At 40.8% G+C, this 22476-nt stretch overlaps 2 protein-coding genes across 6 annotated transcripts; one reads left to right on the forward strand and one right to left on the reverse strand.

Annotated features, from left to right (window-relative positions):
* Positions 1-1326: 1326 nt before the first annotated feature.
* On the forward strand, positions 1327-4229 carry mogat3b (monoacylglycerol O-acyltransferase 3b; the record flags this gene model as incomplete). Its single annotated transcript, XM_084075140.1, has 7 exons — positions 1327-1408; positions 1723-1830; positions 2106-2176; positions 2418-2622; positions 3361-3535; positions 3803-3987; positions 4075-4229. The coding sequence occupies 7 exons, from the start codon at positions 1327-1329 to the stop codon at positions 4227-4229; spliced, it is 981 nt and encodes a 326-aa protein (XP_083931266.1).
* srrt (serrate RNA effector molecule homolog (Arabidopsis)) lies at positions 2347-20712 on the reverse strand. Of its 5 annotated transcripts, XR_014602015.1 has the most exons (21): positions 20629-20712; positions 19449-19567; positions 18999-19142; positions 18763-18915; positions 17819-18007; positions 13594-13763; positions 12606-12772; positions 12398-12511; positions 11268-11439; positions 9785-9945; positions 9109-9170; positions 8878-8956; positions 8493-8684; positions 8239-8409; positions 7647-7800; positions 6882-7075; positions 6479-6635; positions 6277-6375; positions 6091-6193; positions 5840-5979; positions 2347-2627 (listed from the first exon to the last, which is right to left on the reverse strand). XR_014602015.1 is itself a non-coding variant. In XM_084075138.1 (20 exons), the coding sequence occupies exons 2-19, from the start codon at positions 19565-19567 to the stop codon at positions 6087-6089; spliced, it is 2604 nt and encodes an 867-aa protein (XP_083931264.1). In that variant the 5' UTR covers positions 20629-20712; the 3' UTR covers positions 2347-2627; positions 6080-6086. The 5 variants fall into 5 exon arrangements, 4 of the variants coding, with proteins under 4 accessions (XP_083931264.1, XP_083931262.1, XP_083931263.1 ...); XM_084075138.1 differs by lacking the exon at positions 5840-5979 and having other exon boundaries at positions 6080-6193; XM_084075136.1 differs by lacking the exon at positions 2347-2627 and having other exon boundaries at positions 5743-5979.
* Positions 20713-22476: the final 1764 nt, after the last annotated feature.

The following is a 22476-nucleotide window of genomic DNA, read 5'->3' on the forward strand; positions in this document are numbered from 1 at the left end:
GCAATTAGTACACCTGATGGTGTTTGATGTCTTGCCAGCCTTTCAGTCATTTTAAAGGAACAATCCACCAAATGCTATTGCTCATCAGTATGCTGGTCAGTGGTGCAAAGTCATGGTAAGTAGTGTACATTTACTTAAGTACTATACAATAATGTACAGTACTTGTACAATGCACAGTATAATATAAGGTAGGCTACTTTTACTTTACATTTTTGTTATTTCAAATCCCCTACATCTCAGATGCAAATATTGTACTTTTTTACTCCATTACAATCACAGCATTTGACAGCTTTAGCTACTTGTTACTTTTCAGATATTAATACAAAACCAACCCCTTAAGTCTTATGTCATAATTAGGCTATTCGAAGAAAACAACCTACAATGTGACACGTTATGAGTGTCACATTGTTAGAGTATCCCATTAGTTACTATTAAAGTACAGGGAAAACAGCAGTTATGATAAACCTCTTAAGACAGAGCAGCAGCATCAAAATGTACAAAAGCAGAAGCAGAAGGCATTATATATCTTTAGCAGCACTGTCAAATGTGCAGAGGAGCAGAAGGCACACATAAAACACTTGTTTATTTCACTTGGTTTTGTACATGTGCAAACTAACATTTTGTGCAGCAGTTGTTTTATTTTTGTTTTTAATAATCAGTAATCATAAACATCTGATAAGCCTGGTTGTGTTTATCTTTGACATTGAATTCTTGTGTCAAACTATGGGGGGGGGATTTGTTATCAGTTGCCCCACAGATCAAAGTGCACACAGAATGTAGCTGTCATTTTTGTTCACTGGCAGACCGGTATCCACAAAGAGCAACTGGACACTACAGTAAGGTAACTGTTGGATACTACAATAAGGTAAGATACTAAGTTACGTTAAGACTTCTTTTACGTAAATATTGTTTTTAGCCAATAATTTGTGATGTTTAACATCTGCATACGTTTTGCACTCATAATTAACCAATAAAATAGGTTTAGCTAATAAGCATTAAGCAAGTAAGAAGTGTAGATAGTATATAGACATGTCAGACATTTACACAGATTTTGTTTTGTTCATTTTGTGGCTGCGCGACACAAATGTTGCCTTCCTCTTGAGGAGAAGTAAAACTGATACAGTATGCTCTTTGGTTATAAACCAAAGTACAGTATCAGTTATGCAATATAACTGCTTGACTATCATACCCTTCTATTATCTCAGGTATAGCAGCATTTATAACTTTTGCAGGCACATGATTAGGCTGCTATATAAACTGTAATGATGACAGCTCATGAGGTTATTGATGTATGGACATTGATGTTATGGCGCACAGGGCACTGGAATGACGCAAGCAAAAACTCAATGGAAGGAGTTTCTAGAGACCATCAGTGTTTTGCAATGGGTACTGTCTTTCCTCTTCCTAGGTGAGATTCCAAAATAAATACTATTTTGTTAATAACAAATAAATACACATAAAATGATTATAATGCATGCAGCTATTTTAACTAGGCCTATAAATATGACTTGTAGGATTCAGAAAGTCTACACCATGAGCCATGCAACTGTACCGTTATAATGAAAATGTCACTTGTTCCTAATTGTTTTACACTAGTAATTACAGTAACTTGCTGTTGAGTAATTTTACATCAACACTGATGCATCTCTTCTTATTTGTCATTTTATTTTTGGCATCCTTTATATGTCATTGACAACACATAATCACTATCCTCACCTTTAGGACTGGGTTGCATTATCTTGAGTGTCTATCTTATGTTTACCTCTCTGTGGCCACTTGCAACTCTATCCTTCATATGGCTGGTGAAGGACTGGAAAACCCCTGAAAGAGGTAAATACATTCCTATTACTCAAGTAACTGCTATGATTATTAAAGGGATAGTTCACCCCCAAAATGAATTTTTTTCTATTGATTAGTCACCCCATGGAGACTTGAATTCGTGGAATATATAATCAAATTATTGGCTTAGTTATGCGACAAAAACAAAACAAATATCCATGAATTCAAGACCCCATGGGGTGACTAATCGATAGAAAAAAAAGTCATTTTGGGGGTGAACTATCCTTTAAGAACTGTATGGACACGTTCATTTCTGTCTCCACTAGGGGGCAGGAGGACATTATTTGTGAGGAACTGGACAGTGTGGAGGCACTACAGAGACTATTTTCCAGTCAAAGTAAGGTGTACTGTTTTTAATAGGGCCGTTGTGTTCTTATAAACCTATTTCAAATATTCTTTAAGTATCATAGGAAAATGTGTTTACAACTCAAGGCTGAAAATGAGTACATCAAATATTTTTAGAATTTCTACAAGTCAAAGTACTGTAATTAACAGGCAGCACAAAACTCTGGTTAATTGTTTTATTATTTAACGCAAATATTAATAAAATATCATGTTGCCTCAAATGTCCTGTCCAGTTGGTGAAGACAGCTGAGCTGAATCCAAATAAGAACTACGTCTTAGGATGTCACCCACATGGCATCATGAGTGTGGGAGCCTTTGTCTGTTTCACCACAGAGTATGGGGGCTTCGTTGAGACCTTTCCTGGTATACGCTCCTGCCTGGTAGTATTGGCCGGTCTCTTCAGGATACCGCTCTTCAGGGAATATCTCATGTTAGCAGGTACACTGTAAAAAAAAGAATACATTAATTAATTAAATTAATATAATACTCAACTCTGAGGCTGTACAAATGGAAACAAAGGGACACTTTAACAACACTGGCATTTAAAGTCAGATGTTAAGTCAAATTGCAATTAGCCACATCTTCCTTAAACATTTGAATAATTGAGAAATTTAAAATAAAAGAACAGTATTACACATCCACAAGTCCTGGTACCTTGTGTAGCCCCTGCAATCCACCAGAGGTTGCTATTGTAATTTGTTTGTGGATTTGACTTGTATAATTCCAGCATTGGAATGCGTGTTTACAGCCTGATAAGAGTAAGATAGGGGCAGAAGGTGCTTGAGCAAATCAAAACGAGTCCTCTTGGAGCAGTGACAAAGAATCTGAGATACTAGTGGTGCAAAACAACAAGCGCAATAAACAGCCTGTAAAGGATTTCAGGTTCTATACTGATCACAAATCACACAGTGCTATTGCTGTAGACATGATAGCAAAAAATCATATAGGATACAGATGAGGCCCTTTTTGGGGTGTGTCATCTGCCAGATACAGTATAGTCACCACTAACTAAGATGGGATGGGCTTCAGCTGATTATACGGTCAATTGATCAGTGACCCAGATGGACATCTGACAAGGATGAAGGACACCCTTGATAGTTGCATAATCTTCTCTCACATTTGTTCTTTATTATCTTCTTTTAATATTGTTTGTTCTTTTTCGTTTTCTCTGATTAGGCCTTTATCCAGTGAGTAAGCCTAGTCTTACACATCTCCTGACAAAAAGTGGCAAAGGAAACGCAGTGGTGATTATCATAGGAGGGGCCGCAGAGTCTCTGTCGTCCTCCCCTGGTATCAACACAGTGGTCATGAAGCAGAGAAAAGGATTTGTCAGAGTGGCACTCGAGTTCGGGTGAGAATGCTTTATTAACCCTGGTGCCCCTATTTGGGGCAAATTTATTTTTCAAAGATTTTCCAAATGTTATTTTTTCTCCAAAAATAGATCTAGAAGCTCAAAGCAGATGGACTATTTTCGCTATTTGTCATACGATGAAGTGCCCATCTAGGGTGACTAGAGACACCAAATAGGCCCATCTAAGAACACTTGAATAAACTTAAATGAAATGACCAAGCCTGCCTGGTGTTATTTGACACAATCACAGTGATGGATTCTCCTCAGGGCTGACTTGGTTCCAGTTTACTCATTTGGGGAGAATGAAGTCTTCCGCCAGTTGATTTTCACAGAGGGCAGTGTGGGTCGGCGGTTACAGGACCTGTTTAAAAAGACTGTGGGCTTTGCCCCCTGTCTTTTTCTTGGCGAGCGTTTGGGATGGCTTCCATACAGGAATCCGGTCACAACTGTTGGTGAGTAATTTGTTATTGCACGGCAAAGCTCAACTTTACTGTACATGCTGTACACAATTACTTCTTCTAATACTCTCCTCCTTTTAGTGGGAAGCCCCATCTCAGTGCCAAAGCGTGAATTGGCTACAGCAGAAGAGGTGGACTACTACCATGGTCTTTATATGGAGGCCCTGACCAAGTTATTCAATGAGCACAAGGTCAGCTGTGGACTCTCAGATAGTCATGAACTTCGTATTATTTAGACATTTCACTCCAACATGAACTATGCAAATGATATGATTTGCAATGCTATCTTCAGTCGGAGTACCTGAATGAAAATGATAAGTTAGGATCTGCTTTAGAGAAGATCTTACTATTTAGAAATATGGCCTTTTCGGCTACAATAATTAAGCGCACAACGCATCCCAAGTCAATGCATTGAGAGCTTGCAGATGGGCTATTTAAGTGACGTTTTAATAACGTACCTTTGCCTTCAGGGGTGGTTCTCGTCAAAATGTAAACATACATAAAAACCATCACAGAACTCGGGTTATGGAAGGTTCTGGGTTACCCTTCATAGTGGAAAAGAGCCACTATAATTCATCAAGTTTCTTGACTCATACTTTTTGGCAGCACCTGACAATTAGTCTCCCCGACAATTAAAATACATATAAATGTGCTGTCCGTCATTAGATTATGTCATGGTGTCAAAACTGTGTAATTCTTTTTTGCAATGTTGTGTATGGATGGTGGTATGCCATTTACTGTACAGTATGTCTAATAATTTAAATGTGCTGTGAAAATCTAACTGGCAAATGTATATTTAAGAACATATTTTGACATCTGTAGTAGTTGGGAAAAGGAATAAAATTCTATGGGCCCCAAAACACGTGCCATTTCGCTGTTAAGCTTTCTTGTAGTCTTGCATTTTTTTGAATTTCCAAAAAGAGCAATTTTGTTGTCTTTGAGTGTATTTCTGACCAAACTCTTTAATCCAACCATTCAAGTAAAACCTTGATAGATAGGTAATCTTTATCGGACTACCTTAGTAGTTTTAATCAGGAACAGTCTGACTACCATAGTAGTTTTAATCAGGGACACGGTGATAGATTTAATTTGCTGTAGTTATTCAACATTCTGTCCACTAGAGGGCAACCAATCTCCATAATTAATCAGTAAACAGTTTTCTTCTCTTAATGCATAAGAGAGGAAAATGTATCTAGAAGAAAACAGGATTAAACTCAGTCAAGTAAAGGGACAGAATTGCAGTAGAAGAGCAACAGCTATACAATACCAGCTGTACCAGACCTAATGTCAACCATGCAGTACATTTTAAGGCCAATTCCACACAGCCTCATGTCCGCGCACTGTAAAATAGCCAGCACAGAAAATGGTTCGACTTCTTAATTCATTTGAAAGCTAAATCCATGCTTCTGTCCCTCGAGACAAAGATGCCATTGACTCTTACTTCCATAGAGCAGAATAACCTGCAATCTCTCGTCTAAAACATCTGTTGCCTCTTAAACTGTCAGGGACAATACTTTTACTTTGCAATCATTGCTTTAACTGTTTAAAACCGCTTTAGTCGAGACACTGACAAGATAACTTAAGATCACATTCAAATAGTTTCAAAATGTGCGTAACCACACCACCTTTGTGATAAAGCATGTGCAATAAATCACATGCACGATTTTTGCCCCTCCCTCCCTCCAAAATAGAATCTAACAAGAAATATTATATTTTTATTGGGATAGAAAAATTAAACCTGAATTGTCATTGTGACACATTTTACATTTTTATTTTGAGGGGTTACACATTGCAATAGAACATTGGTCTAATTTTATAATCATTGCAAAAAATATCATTTAATTACTTTTGAAACAAACACAATAGGGCATCAGACTGGAGGTCAGTTAAAGATGAATGAAATTCTTCTTTTAAAAGAAGTCAACGTCATCTGGCGCATCCAGGTCACGATATTCAATGATGTTACGTGGATCGCCCCGTGCCATTCTGTGATGGTAAGAAAAGAAACCGATGTGAATCCCCAGTTACGGCTGAAAACTTTATTAGAAGGGTAGAAAGATAATAATACTCCTAAGATGATCCATACACTGTTATCACCTGTTGTTGCGTGGCTTCCCCAGATAGCCACCTTGTCCTCCTCGGAAGTTGTCATAGTTACCTCGTCCCCCTCCGTACTGGTTGGGCGGGTAAGGAGGTCCACCTTGTGGAAGAGAAGAAATATAAATACTTTCTGGAGGTATGGTATGAAAGAAAATCACCCTCATACATCCAGCACTGCCATACCTCCGTATCCCATCCCAGGTGGACGAGGCTGTCCGAAACCCATCATTCCCTGGGGTGCTTGAGGGGGAAACGGCATGTTAGGCGTAACTCCTAGCAATCCTGGAGAAGACACAAAAAAAATATTCATTATTAAAGCACCATACAAATTTAAACCTTTTTTTCCATTAGAAAATATTTAAAATAAATAAAAACTGTTCCCTACCTTGTCCTGGGATTGGCATAATAGGCATCTTCATTTCTGGGAGTGACGGCCTTTTGGCATCCATAAGGAAGTTGTTGAAGAAGGTCACCTCTTTCTTCACTTCTTCTATTTTGTCCCCATGTTTGTTCAATATGTGTTTGCGCACAAACTCTGGACCCTGGCAATTTATTTCAAAACGTATACATTAACACACAGGAAAGAAAACGACACGAATGCCACAGAAGGCCATTCGTTTTGCAGCCTTTTATAAACAAAAACAAAAAAAAAAGAAATCCAATAAATATCCCTTTGTGGTAAAAGCAACCAAAAATATGTAACTAGAAGATAAAGACAATGAATAATGTTCAAGTATCATCCTCTTTAGCCGTAAACTGAACTTGAACATTCCTAGACAAGCACACACCTTAAATTTCTTGCCGCTCAGGGGGCAGAGCCACTTGTCCTTCCCCAGCTCCTGAGTGTTGGCAGACACAAACTTCTCCACCTCTTGCTCAGGATCTTTCCGGCCCATTTTGACAGCCTCTTCCTCCGACAGGACCTCCTTTAAACTGAACAGGGGGCTTAGCTTCTCCTCCACCAACTTCTGCCACTGCGTTACTGTGTGCACAACATACAAGGTTCAATTACACGTCCACTTCCAACCATGTCAGGGTTGGACTAGGCTAGATTTTCTACAGATTTCACCTCAGGTCTGATTCAAGTTGGGGTAAGATGGTCAAGTTGCTCCCATTCACACAAGATAGTATACAAAGAAAATACATAATGTCCTGAATTTTAACAGATTTAGTTTTATAAGTGTATAATTACAGTCACAAATGTGTGCACTGCACACAGTAATTGTGGTTTTGTGTTTAACATCGTTATTGTAATTTCAGACAAAAATACTAAATGGCAGGCAGTGCGGTGACAATAATGTGTAGTGCACATCATTCTTCCCATAAATATATCTACCCCTTAAATATATTTCTATATACTACAAAGTGTGGAATCTAGAAAATGTAGCAAAGAGACTGTTCTGGGTCCAGTCACAATTGTTATATGAAAGTCGGGAATGTTCAATATAATGGATTTGAGAGATGTGTCATTTCAACACAATGAATACATTTTAGTATCAATGGCCTACTTCCGACAGTATACATATGTCCTCAATCTGCACAAATGCACTGACCTTCTCCATGCGTGATGCGGTTTGGAGGGATGGGTCCACGTACATGGACCATACCACAGCGATTGGGCATCTCATCCTCACTGGGATATTCACAGGTGTTGTAGTAGTCAATGGAATGGACAATACGCAGATACAAAAGCAGACGGTCCAAAACCTAGGGTGACAGTGCACAACTTTTTTCAGCGACGAAATGTGACCATTTGATGATTCACTGAAGCAACATTGATGACACCCTAGATTATAATATGTTCAGAATAGTGTTGTTGTGGGGCATCATACAACAGTATACTTGCATAAAAGTAGTGAGAAGAGCCAACCTACAATCACACAACACGTTGAGTGATTCGGTGTGAGCTTATCTTAAAAATCTATGACATACCCAAAATAGGGCCGTCAGACTGAATGTGATTAAGTCTGTCTGTCTGTGGTTTTATACAAATTTAACCAATTAAAAGTATTAACAAAATCTTGTGAATAAATATGAACTAGATTTGAAAAAATTGGAACACATTCTTTTTTTTGCATTTCCTGAAAAGTAATGGTTTTGACAGCAACAACATGCATTTGTCTCATATTAGAACAGCATTCAGACCGTTACAAGTTTGTCATCCCTCTCCACAGTGGTCTCTGTAGGGTTTCCATCCTTGGCGCCCTCCTCTGGGTCTGCCCCACTGCCACTGCCCATGAGTTCCTCCTCCTCTGCACTCACTTCCTCTATCAGATAATCAGTGATATTCTTCAGGATGGGGTTCTGAGCTGGCAACTGTTGAACAATAATCCATAAGAAAAGCAATTGGAAAAACAAAGTTGAGAACTAACTAGGTGTTGTACTTAAAAGTACTGCACCTCAGTGCTCAGAGCCTCTTCCTGGAGTTTGTTGTTCCAAAGCTCGCCTTTGTCGTCCAAGGCATGGATGAGTTTGGCAGCCAGCTTGATGTCATTGCGGAGCACCTGCTTGTGTTGAGTGATGCCGTTAACATTACGCACCCTCCGGGCTAGATCCCTGTTCACACCTGGTATCAGCTCACAGTCGCGCAGCTGCAAACGGCACAGAACAGAAGTGAATACAACGCATGTTCATCCCTTAACCACAAACATTATAGCAGGTTATCCACATAGCACATAGACTAGGTAATCAACTGGCACTAATCAAACACAATTTGATCCTGTCAAACCTGTATGCATATGTAACCTCAAAAGTTAGTGTCTTGTTCACTGCAGGGAGACTTACACGAATATTCTGAAGGTTCCAGCAGACCTCCTTGATGTTGACACTACGATCGAATGTCACCCAGCAACGTCTGAAAAACCTGCAAGGCACAAGCTTTTGTTTAGAATTTGTGAGAATGTAATTCTCATTCTTACACTTCCACAAATTACCTTCTAATTGGTCCTTCAGTATAACAATTATTTTGACCATAAAATACTGAAAACAACAACTGGGTTTTAGGCGAAAGCCAACCTGCGTTCCGGGTGCGGGTCGGACAAGCACACGCGCAAGAAGCCAGGGTATCGCCGGCACAACTGAGAACGAAGAACAAAAAAGGGCAACGTCACAAAGCCATCATTTAGTTGACTTTTCTTCAAGCTTTAACACTATCCAGCCCCACATCTTAGCCATGAGATTGCTGGAACATTTCCCATTTAGTCACAACTTAATGGGTTGGATATTGGACTTTATTACAAACAGAATGCAAAGGGTTAAAGCAAATGGCATTTTATGTGATCTGCTTATTTTTTTCTGCTACTACATATGCCATTTGTATTTATGTACGTATATCTTTTTGATTATCTGACCCATTTCTATCCTATGTTTTTCTCCTGCTCTTATTCCATCTCCCTCCTCTCCCTTCTTGTGGAGCACGTAGAGAAAAATAATTTCACCCACTGCTTTATACCTGTAAACCTGTGACAATAAAGTTGTTTCTGATTCTGTGTGTAAAAGCACTTTGTCATGACCTTCTTAGGATGTTTTCAAGAGGTTTTTTTTGGAATCTGTATTGTTGTGATGTATTGTTTTTAGATTGCTCAATCTCCCAAAACAAATTTAACCTCGGGTACAATTAAAGAACCTTGAAATATATCTATAACAATTCCATAAACACTTTGCAATACCATTCTTCCACTGGTCAACTCACAGCAATGATTTCAGCCTTGGAAATGGTGGGGGCAATACTCCTCATGAACAGAGAGCAGGTCCTGTGGAGAGGCCGTGGTCGAGGAGCATCATCCTTGGGTTTCTTCTCCTCCTCAACTTCCTCCTTGGGTTTCTCCTCTTTGCTGTCTTTGTCGTCGTTGGCTGGGAGAGAGAAACTCTGGTTAACATCAACTCTGAAACCTTCCTTTTCTGTGAAGTGATTTAGTACAGGGGTTCCCAAACATTTCAGCTCAAGACACAAAAGGTACATTTGGCGTCTTTCCCATGACCCAAACATACAAATAAAATAGCAGTTCACAATGCGGCTTGATGCAAGCTTGTAGATCTGATATTTTCACTCCCGTAAAAGCTTTTTATTTGTGGATTTCATTCTCTTTTTTTAATCTTTGGAAATGATGAAAAATGTTTTGAGGAAATGTTAAAAAAGGATATTTACATAAAAACTAAAAACACATAAAAATGAATCCGACCCATTGATTGGGAAACGCTAATCTCTCAAGAACAGATTCAGAGCTGCACTACTGCATCTGTCGGGAGGGCCGTTCAGAACGTGTGAACATGGCCTACAAGTGGGCGTACCTTCAGATCAGGAAGCAGGCCGCGTTTTACCTAATCAAATGTAGTGGGTGGGATGTACATCTGTGCGTTCGCTTCCCACTGGAAACAAACCCAAACTCATTTAACAATAGCGCCCTCAGAGCCGACAAAGTCACGGAAAGTTAGTTTTAACATTTTAACTTGTTCTTCCATCATAGAAACAAGTGGGCTTATAACCAAAACGATCCATGTCCCGTGGGAAATGGTGTTAAGTGTTCCGTGGAGAAATATTATTAGTGGGAATTAAAACATAGGCGCACCACAGGAGGAGGAGGGCTGAGGGCAGACCAAATGGGACTATTTCCTGTGGCCACATTCTATTTAAGCGCTACCCCCAGAGTCGAATGCAAAGGTAAAAAACAGCGCAGCGCTTTTTTTTCCCGCTTTTCTTTGACAATGGGTTCCCAGATTGGGGAAACGCTGATTTAGTATGCATTGCATGTCTGTGTCGCTCAACGAAAATGTCGAAACGAAAAAAAGTCTTATGCTGCGTTCACACTGGCAGATACAAAGCTAACTGTCTAATATTAATCTTCAATGTAATCCAGCGACATGAAGACACAAAGCGACACCCGACGTTTGTAGCTGCTACAAAATCTACAAAGCTACAAACAAGCAAGTGTTTAACCATTTCTACTCGCCTTCTCTCTTCACACAATGCCTGCTGGCAATAAGGGGAAACGTATTATTTCCGTCCAGTTTCGTGTTCTTTTTAACCCCAGGCTTTATATTTTTCCTGTATATTCTTCTCGCTCGTCGGACGCATGCTGATGTCAACAAGCATGTTAATCAATATTTCAACAGCGACTTTTGTAGCCGCTAGTGTGAACGCAACATTAACCCTTACAGATGTTGCTTTTGCTCACCTTCGCCTTCCTCCTCCTCCTCCTCTTCTTCATCCTTGTCCTCCTGGTCCTTCACCTCTTCCTTCTTGACAGGCTTGTCGGAGGAGATGGAGTCAGAATCAGAGTCAGAGTCGCTTTCAGAGGCACTGAGTTCGTCCTCACTATCTCCACTGCGCTTCCTCTTCCTCCTTGGCTGATGAACAAATGACAATAAAGCAACATTAAGTAGATGATTGTTTATTTATTTTTCTTTTGGCGGGGGGGGGGGGGTCAGACACCTCAGCGTTTAATCTCATAATGTACTCACCTGTGCCAGCGTTTTATTGTTGTTCGTTAGTTTTTTTCATGTCGCCACAGACCTCGTTAAATTCCTTAAGATCGATCATTAAAGTGTTTGTAAACACAGCCACGATCGGTCTGCGTCGAGCAGTGAAATCTGTTTGAAAAACCGAGTCGCCATCTTGTAGTTAGAACGGTTTATGTTAAACATAGTCTCGCGTAGCCAGACAACTATTCCACAATCTCTGAATGCTATATAGAGTCTGGAACTATAATTCCCAAAATCCGAGAGAGGAAACTGGCACTTTCGTTCACGAAAATATATTTTAAAATATCTTTACATTTTATTTTCTAATTTCCATTTCTGCTAAGCAGCAAGCTATGTATACTTAGATTATTGTATTTATTTTTTTTATTTTATTTGCGCGACTGTAAAGACGAAACGGAAATGGAGAGGAGGCTCCACATCCGGTTTATTTTCTAATCATGATCAGAGCTTCCGAGTCCCAGACGGTACGCCGGAAACATTTGAAAATTGTGGGAGGCAACAGTCTGGTAACGCAAGACTATGTTAAACAGTGATCAGCGAGGAGAAAGACTACACGAGACAATGGCGTTTTTGTGTCCGCTTTAGAATGGAGGCCGATGGGATCGGCAAAACCGGATCCCGGATAATTCCGTTTACGGTGGTACTACAATGAAATGTGTTGTATCGAAAATTGAAAAAAGTGCAATGTGAACTTTTTTTTTCAAAAAAAAAAAAGACCAGTTGGCGTAGATCTACGCGACTGGCACGTGGCGGCTTTAAATAGGTTCGCGTAGATCCTATGCGATTGGCAGTCAATGTGTTAAGGGTGAACGATGATAAACACCTTCTTGGGCTCCGGAATCTCTTCTTTGACCGTCTCTTTCTCCATTTCCTCTTTGACGCTTTCCCCTTCAGAGGCTTTGGTGGCACCCTTGTCCATGCTGGCATTGCTGACCTCCTGTGGCACAGATCACACACACATCAATGCAGCACACAGACATATTGACTGCAACACCAATTGGCTCAAACAGGACAGAGAAGACAGACTGTACCTTGTCTTTCTCCCCGGGGGGCTTGCTGTCTCCATCCATGGCTTTATGCTCCTCCCTCTTGGGCGGCTCAGCTACAGTGGCCAACTTCTCCCTCTCCTCTTCCTCCTCAGATGGCATGTCCAGGATACGAAGGTCATGGTCTGTCCCTCCCTCCATCTTTATCACAGCTGGGGGCAGGCGGGGGGCATCATGGCTTAATATGCAGCAAACCCTCAACACCTAGCCAATATTCATTGCACATCTGCTGCCTACTAGATGTTTGGTAGGGTGGACTATTTTGGTTGGTTGTAAAAAACATGTTTTTAAAGGGTATAAAATAGTGCCCAATAGTGATGCGCGGGTCGGGTTTTTTCATGACTCGGCCCGCCCCGCCCCGCCACGGAACCCAACCCGCCTCAAACCGCCCCGCGAAGCCATACATAAATCTATGGCTCAACCCGCCCCGCGACCCGCGATTTTTTATTTATTTTGTAAAATCATGGTTAGAAAATAATCCCCAAGTGTATTCAAACTGTTTTACGATACGATACAACTTTATTGTCAGCTTTCACCGAAATTTGCTTTTGTTGTTTGTTTTATTGTTATTATTCTTATTCTTATTAGGAATAAAGACAAAACAAGAGCATGTTATTATTTATTTATTTTTTGCGTGTGAGAGCGCGTGACCCGCTCACCCGCAGCCCGCATAATTTTCTCCGAAATTCTGACTCGACCCACCCGCGCCACGGGTCAACCCGCGCATCACTAGTGCCCAAGATACTTATGTAGGTCAATAAAAAATTGGACACTAACTAAATAAAACCGTTAACTACTTTAAATCTGGTGTTCCTATTTTGGGTATGTCATCTACAAGCTCACAAATTTGCAGATGTGAGCTTGTAGATCAGCATTTTTTAAATACTTAAATAGCATTTACTAAAATATGGCTTACGATGCAGGTGATTTATGCAGATATAGAGAAAGCAAGTATCCCTGTATTGTACTTCACCTGCATCCAGGACCTTTGTGATGGCTGGGGTACGTTCGATGTCCAGAGAGACATTATCAAGCCAGCCATTCTCCATGAGGAACACAAAGACATTCAGGCGGTTCTGCAGCGCACTGTGAGCCTCTGCTTTCAGTTGGCTGGCCTCATCTGGGTGGTATTTGGACCTGAACCTGTGCCCGGCGTTACGTTCCGGGACAGTGGCGGGGAAGGGGATTGGGTGGACGTGACACACAGGTTAGAGAATGAATGGCATGTAGTGTCTTACATCTGTGTGGTGCAATAACTTTAATGACTCTACACACACAAATAATCATCACATCTTGTTTTTCCCAAAAAGCACTCAAGCCAATAACTAGAGCCTGACCGATGCCAGATTTTGGGGTCCAATGTAGTCTTAACTCATTAAAACCGGGAGAGCATCTGTGTCATTTTAGATTTTAGCTATACGTATGGCACATTGGTTGGCTATTCAAAAATAGCAGATATACAAGCTCATAGCACGCCACGAAAATCTTTGAATGTATATATTTTTTTAAAAGCCAATTGTTTTTACTCAAAGCTTTGCTTCTGGGGGTCCCTGGAACAAAATATTTTGAGATGGGGGTCCGCGCCTTGACAAGAAAACGATTGAGAACCACCGATATAGAAAATGTAGGATTTAGAAGACATTTGTAGAATCGGCCTCAGGTCTAAATGGGTTAAACCACTGCATACAGATATTTTGTTAAAAAAGATTATAATAATTTAACCTCATGAACGATAGCATCCCTATTCTGGGCATGTCATATTAGGCAAACGTTCGCCTATAATTAAATAGCAGATCTACATCTACATGCTCACAATGCTGCATTGTGAAGCTTGTAGCTTCTTTTATCAAAATGATCTTTAAATGTGTTAATAATCTCACCCCAGCTGTACTTTGTCCTTATGTGATAAAGACAAGCACTAATAAGACCTCTAGGGGATCAGCAAATGGCAACTGCAAGGCAGTAGCCTGGAAACCAGACAAATCTTCCACAGCTAAAAAAATTGCCCTGGGCAGATTGGTCTGGCGCTCCTCGATTTTAATTACATTTTGCTCACGCCAGAGTTGTGGGTGACCAATCAGAGCCCACTATTTAAAGTGGGAAATGTTTTGCTGTGACGTTTGAATCCGTTTGTAACCGCCCCTTGGAAATTAGTCTTCCACACCAAAGTTCCAGACTAATATCTACGCAGTGATATTAGTCTGGCCATGCCAGGCTAGCAAGGCAGCACAACCTAAAATCACCTTTAGTCAGTCCAAGTGGTCAATCAAGAATAATTATATATATCTTTAAAAGCCAATAGACAAGCTCACACACGCTGTAGATACACTATTTTTGAAAACTGCCTAAAATAGGGACACCAGCTTGCAAGTGTTTAAACATTGGGACACGACGGCTGCCTAATTAACGTTACAGATATCAAATAATAGCCGAGATATCCGTCAGGCTCTACCGAAAACAGTTTTCTTACTTTCAGCTGGACATTCGAGTCTTTTTTGGGAAGAACAAAGAATGCATAGACATCAGTGAAACTCAACATATCTATGCTTATAACTATCAGATTAAAGAAATTTATTACACTGATTATTTATACTGCCTAATCCTTGCTGTAGTGTTAGGTCCTTTAGTGAGTGAGTGAGTGAGTGAGTGAGTGTGTGTATGCATGTCTTTGTGATTATAGCTAGTAATTGCACATATCAGGAAGCTTGTGGTCAGCTCACCAGAAACAAGGTAAAAACACAACAGGGAAAAAGATCATGAAAATGTAAACATTCATCTATATTTAAATGTGTACACATTAAAAAGATCAATTTTACCATTTAGTGGACTTAATTTACCTTTTGTTCTCCCACTTTAATAACAAATAAATACTGAGAGGGATCTCTCTCTTCTGTGAAAATGTGCTCCACTTCACCCCATGGGTGTGTCTGTATACACACAATTTCGGTTTTGGGATTCGATTTGGTCCAAATATAAAAAGAAAATAGGGTGGAAAAAAAAGCATAAAACTCTAACGAACACGAAAAAAAGGCTCCATGCGCGAAAGACCACTTCACTGACTATCTAAGATCCCTGGTACTGTGTGTCTAAGAGCAACTGCATTGTGCGCAGTGCATTCCCTTGCTGTCTACAGTCAGAGCGAGTCCTGCGGACGAGATCCACGTTCTCTCATCTTCCAAAAACAAAAAAACAAAAACCTGTCGTGAAGGTAGCAGTAGGAATGAAGGGAAAAAGGAATGGTTATGTCAAAAGAAAACACAACATTGGAAATTTAGCATGATCCCTAGATACTCCTGTGAAATAACAAAAAGTATAGTAGTAAGCATTAACAGACATCATACAACTGAATCTCTGCAAGGTTAACTCTTTCACTGCCAAGGACGACTTTTTTTCCAAAGGCTCAGACTGCCAAAGACGACTTTTACGACCTTTTCGTTTTTAGTGGTTTTCCACCAGATGGCGCTGTTCTCTAACACACGAGAGACCATTTTCCTCCTCAAGTCACACAGATCCAGGAGATCACGTGATCGAAAGATCTCACCACCATTGACTTCCTGCTTAGCGTATTTGGGGAAATGGCTGTATCTTTTCTTATCCCTGCATTTTTGACGAGACAAGCTATATTCAACGGCCTGTAACAAGCGACCGGGTGGGTCGCAGTGACTTAATTTTTTATCTCGGGGAAGCACAGTGAAACCCTCCGTGTCAGGGGATCGATGATACTGAATAAATATTCTGTGCCTAGTTGAAAAGGTAAGGAACACCAAAAATCGCTGGCAGTGGGCGATTCATTTATGCATTTAATCTAAAGAGTTAACAGAGCAGAAATAGGCAATTGATTAGATTTACACTAGGGCTGCACGATTCTTGCCAAAATGTGAGTCACGATTCTCTCGCACGATTGTTATTTTTTCAGTAAATAAAATAAATGTAATGAGACGCTTACTGTCTAGATAGGCTTTAAACTGACGACAGTGCTTGACTTAAACTTAGCACAGTATATCAAAGTGCTGGTCTCTTAACAAAAATCTATTTTCCTCCTTTATTGTTTTATAATTCTTAATCAACTTATATGCTGCTGAACATTAAAAAAAATTGTGAGAATAAATTTAGCACGCGGTATATTTTTTGACAGCCAACAACTGTACTTAAAAGTTTCTAGTCCAAAAACACTAGCCGAATCAATATTTTAAACCTGATTTATATTTCTTAGAATGAAATTACGTACAATTTATATTTCCTTGTATGGTGTTGCTCACTGAAAATAGCAGATCTACAAGCTCGCAATGTGTTTTGATGAGACACGTTGTGAACTTTTAGAGCTGCAATTGTCGGCGAGCAACATCATTTACATTGTTTAAGTGTGATTTACACTCGACTTTACACCTGGGAATGTTCACAGTAGGCTAAATAAGTCAGCACGTGAACGCAGCGCGACATCAATGGAATCGTCATTTGAAAATGAGATTGCAGTTTTCGATTAATCGTCCAGCCCTAATTTACACAGCACCCATTTTGTGCTTAATTAATACTCCGGGAGGTGAGAAACCCCAGCCTGGAGTATTAAGGAAGAGCACAATGATTGCAATGTGAATATGGTCAATAAAGAAAACTTAATAAAATAAAATCAGTTGACTAATTTAACTTAAAAATTATGTATGTGAAAATGCAAGTCAATGGTCAGCAATGAAATGCCTGTAGAAATTTGGGTAATCATGGGCCCGGTTCTAAAATTAGGGTGGGGAGGCTGCCATCTTTGCATAATTTTTGTTTGACAAGTTTTGATTGGATACTCTCCTAAGTTAAAGATGGGACACTATTCTCATTGATGTTTACATTACATTTACTCTGCTTTGATCACATTTAATCACAATGAGAATATGTTAAATTATGTAGAATTGAATAACATTTGTTGACCACCTAGTTCTGAAGGAGCCACCTATCATTTGCTCAGTTCAATTAGATGTATATATATATTTTTTTTTTAAACACTCGAGTCACAGATTCAAATTTAGAGCACTATGTCCCTTGATGTAAACACCCCCACACCCACCATTAGAATCTGGCCCAACTTAACACTAGCATTTCAATACAATAAACTTAAGGATAGAATACAAAAGTATTACATTTTACACCTAAACCTACTAATATTCAGAGAAATAATTGAGTTAAAAGCACAGAAAAAATTACAAACGTACCACTCCTCCTCTTTGTGAGCCAAAAAGAAATCCTGCATCTGCTGCCGGCGGAAGTCAATCTTGTATTCATTGTAGCGCTTGACGGCCTCCGTTTCATCCACAGAATCGTCCAAGGACAACAGGAACTCCTTAAAGGTCTTCATTATTGGAGGAGGGGGGCCAAGGTCCATGTCATGGATGTTACCAAGCCTGGTGGTGTAATGTTACACGACTCGTTAGATCAGTCGTTCCCAAACAATGGGTTGGGACCCTTTTTTGGGTCATGACTAAATATCAGAAGTGTTACTGCACTACCTGGCTGGCAATAATGGTCGTAAGCAACACCATTACATGCTTCTTCCAGTACACCAAACGTGGGTGCTCGCAACCTCTCCTACACAACGCATATTGTAGAATATGCTCAGCATCTGTATACTGTATCCTACATTCATTCTCATCATCTCAAAGTGAGCCATTAAATAATATGAACCTGTTTAACTCAGTGCTTCCCAACCTCAAGTGTGGGATCACATGGGGTGGGGTTGGGGCATTAGGCCTGGTCTGTTGGCAGGTATTTCTAATGCTCAAAACATGTTGCACACAATCATAACTTGCTTTCATCCACTCACTGTCTAACTTGTCATACAGAAACCGTGCCCCATCGTGACTGGTTTTGCTATTCGTTGTACGGGAAGTATATAGGGAATACTGTGCCACAGACCGGCAATTTCTGTGCGTTTACCCCCATACTTTCCAGAAAATGTCTCTTGATTTGTTTCAAAACACAAATAGCCAAACAAAATGAACAAAATTCCACAAACTGTACCCGTATGTCACCAAAAATGTTAATGAGTGCTCAATTACCCAACCAGAGAAAAAACAAACTGTACTACATACTGTTGCATGACACCTGTTGTTCAACCCAAAAGCAGGGTGCATGTTGCAGAGCCCTGATTACCTCTTACCTCGCCTGGATTGGGATGCCGTGGTGAGGCTGCATTAGGTGGAGGTCAGGGTGACCCCAGTGCTGAGGTGGGGCATAGTTGGGGCCTCCACCACCGCCACCACCATATCCCATGTCATATCCGCCATGGTAAGGGTCTCCACCATGGTCATCCCTGCTCAGGGGGAGACTGAAGTTTAAACAACAACAGATGCTAGATGTACACACTAGAAGAACAACACTGTCATCACATCTCACCAGTCTCTCCTCATGCGTTTCTGCTGGGGACTCATGTCATGTCTGGGCGGAGAGAATCTCTCCCTGCGACCCCTCTCATAGTCGCGGTACTCTCCGCGGCTGCGCCGCTCCCTGCCTCTGTCCCACTCCCTGCCAGATTGGCGCCTTGAAACGAAAATAAGCCAAAACAAAATCAAGTACACACATGAATTTTCTGAGAAACAATAAAACTCACTTTTGGGACAGAGTGGGATTTTGTTGAGGCATTACCTGACCTCAAATAGTCATCTCATGCACGATTTATATTTGGTTACGCGTCATGTCACACCCTGAAGATAGCCGATCTACAAGCTTAAAACGCCTTACAGCGTTACACGTTTTGAGCGTGTACACCTGCTTTGTCGGTATGCGACAGTGGCGCGCAACCAACTATACATAGACCCTCAGGTATGTAACACCCCTCTTTATCACCTGTCATTCCAGTCGTCTCGCCGCCTGTCCTCTCTCTCTCTTGAACGGTCGTAGTCACTCCTCTCTCGTCTGAACTTGTCTCTCCTCCTGCGATCGTATTCATCATCGCTATCCGCCATCTCCACAAAGAGACAGGATTAGGTTACAATGATGAGGTCAGATAATGGCAAGTTACCTGACAGTGACCAACCAACGGCAGCCAAAGTTGGGGTCAGTAACTGTGGCAGCCTGCAGGAATTGATTGCTGGACTGAACATATGAAAACTTCCCTAAGGGGAGCACATAGACAGGTGTGTTGCGATTGGTGTGGGGTAATTAATCACACCTGCCAATTGTGTGACTCCAAGTAGCAGGAATTAATTATTGGGCGAGTACACATGCAGCGCCACAACGTTTAATGCTGCAACGATCAGTCTACTACCCGGGCGGGCATCGAAGGAATTTATGGTTGTGTATTTGGAATACATGAAATACTACATAATATCACTATATTCTAGGGCTTTGTCCTTGGGCAGTGTTTTACTGGATATAATGTATTAAATCCTCATTAAACAAATAATTAAGACATCAATTATGACACAAGGTGCCAAAGCACTTGAAGGCAAGGTAACAGGAAGAGTGGACACTGAGGAACTTGAGGAAGAGTGGCCACCTTGATGTAAAATTGGCCATCACAGACCCCCATCTTGAAAATAGTGCCTTTCCAGAAGTCAGATTTTCATAAATCCAACTCGTTAGCAATGGTTTTTGAAAACCTTATGCTTATACCCAACACCATGCCAAAAATCTAAAACTTGTCAAGTTTTTCTTGTGCAAGTTTTTATTAATTCCCTCCCAGCTAATAGGCCTTACAATGACTCCACTGCTAAAACATGTATCCTCTCCCCTCTCTGCTTAACAATTCTGACATAAGACACTCAGTGGAGCACTAGACGAAAGTTTATGAAGAAAATTGAAGAAACAAAAATCTAAGTGATAAACACACTTTTGAGGACATTACCAACATTATAACGCTACGCCTGCAATTTAACTGTTTAGATAACCACGTTAATTTAACCATGGTACTCTTTATCCCCAAATTGACAACATATTTTGCCGTCATACATGCAGTTAATAGTCTACCTACATGTGAATCGTCTATCTTGTAATGTAAACATATAAATGTAAATAAAATAAATACCTGTTAGCTTGCGTGTTAGCTCTTTTGGCTATGATCTTATTGTTCTACTCTGAGCGTGCGCAAGCCGCAAACCACAGCCTTTCGATCCACGTGACTTCCGGTTCTTCTTCGAATTATTTCCGGCAGTCTGGACGTAGTGTTGCCATAGTTTGTGAGAGAAATAAGCAAACCAATCTAGGAAAGCAAGCCCAAAAGAACTACAAGGCCACATGAGCACTTTAACCAAATAGCCGATCTATACGCTCACAACACGTCACGATGTGACGCATTTGGAAGCAACTACACTTCAGAGAAAAAAAGCCCACAAAACTGCATGCCACAACTACCAATATTTACAAGCAACTTTACAGAAAAAGAAGCCCAAAGTCGCTTATAATAAGCCAACATGGCAACACTACTTCCTACTACTTCTTCGAATTGTTTCCGGCTGTCTGGGCGCCAAAGGCTTATTACTGCCCTCCACCGTTTTCAGTCAACTCCCGATCAACAAATCTTTAATCAGTTGTTCTCTCTTACTTTGCCTTTCACAATCACATTATGACTTAACATAAATTGCTGAACCGTTGAGGCACTGCCACACCTACACTGGATGCAAAAAAAATACATCATATCAAGCACCAGCACCACTGATGCAAATGCAATAATTAAATATAGCTGCAAGCAGCGATAATACGGGGCCAGTGAATGAAGAAGAGAGAGAGAGAGAGAGAGAGAGAGAGAGAGAGAGAGAGAGAGAGAGAGAGAGAGAGAGAGAGACATGGAAACGGAATAGATTGAAGAGAGAGAGAGAGAGAGAGAGAGAGAGAGAGAGAGATGGCAACGGAATAGATTGAAGAGAGAGAGAGAGACATGGAAACGGAATAGATTGAAGAGAGAGAGAGAGAGAGAGAGAGAGATGGCAACGGAATAGATTGAAGAGAGAGAGAGAGACATGGAAACTGAATGGATTGAAGAGAGAGAGAGAGAGAGAGAGAGAGAGAGAGAGAAAGAGAGAGAGAGAGAGAGATACATGGAAACGGAATAGATCGAAGAGAGAGAGAGAGAGAGAGAGAGAGAGAGAGAGTTACATGGAAACGGAATAGATTGGAGAGAGAGAGAGAGAGAGAGAGAGAGAGTTACATGGAAACGGAATAGATTGGAGAGAGAGAGAGAGAGAGAGAGAGACAGACAGACATGGAAACGGAATAGATTGAAGAGAGAGAGAGAGAGAGAGAGAGAGAGAGAGAGAGAGAGAGAAAGAGAGAGCCATGGAAACGGAATAGATTGAAGAGAGAGGGAGACATGGAAACGGAATAGATTGAATAGAGAGAGACATGGAGAGACACTACCTGTAGTGCTATAGCTTCATCCAGGCTGAAGTTGTCTGTTGAAGATCATAAACCTTTGCCTTCTTCCATTAGTCTCGCGTCACCAGACTACTATTCCACAATCTCTGAATGCTAATATAGAGTCTGGGACTCCACTTCCCGAAAGCTGTGTAACGGAAGTTGTTCAGACCGGAAAGACATTCGACCAATCACGACGCGGTGCCCGCGGACCTGTAGTCCTAGTGGAAACAGAACCGAGGCGGAAGCATAGTCATAGGAGCGGTAGATTCATGTTATTTGTGCGAGGATTGTTTATCACAGAAAACTGAGAAAGGTATCATGGAATTAACGCCGAAAAAACTGTGAAAGAAGACACTAGTAGACATAAACGATGTTTATGAGATTCGTTGATTCCAGTCGGACACAGCACAATGCTGAAACGGACGTGGGTAGGGGAGGGGCATCCGCTTTCCCCTTACACATGATCAGAGCTTCCGAGTCCCAGACTGTATGTCGGAAACATTTGTAAATTGTGGGAGGC

Source organism: Gymnoscopelus microlampas (assembly GCF_963454915.1).
Source record: "Gymnoscopelus microlampas genome assembly, chromosome: 12".
NCBI classification, from domain to species: Eukaryota; Metazoa; Chordata; class Actinopteri; order Myctophiformes; family Myctophidae; genus Gymnoscopelus; species Gymnoscopelus microlampas.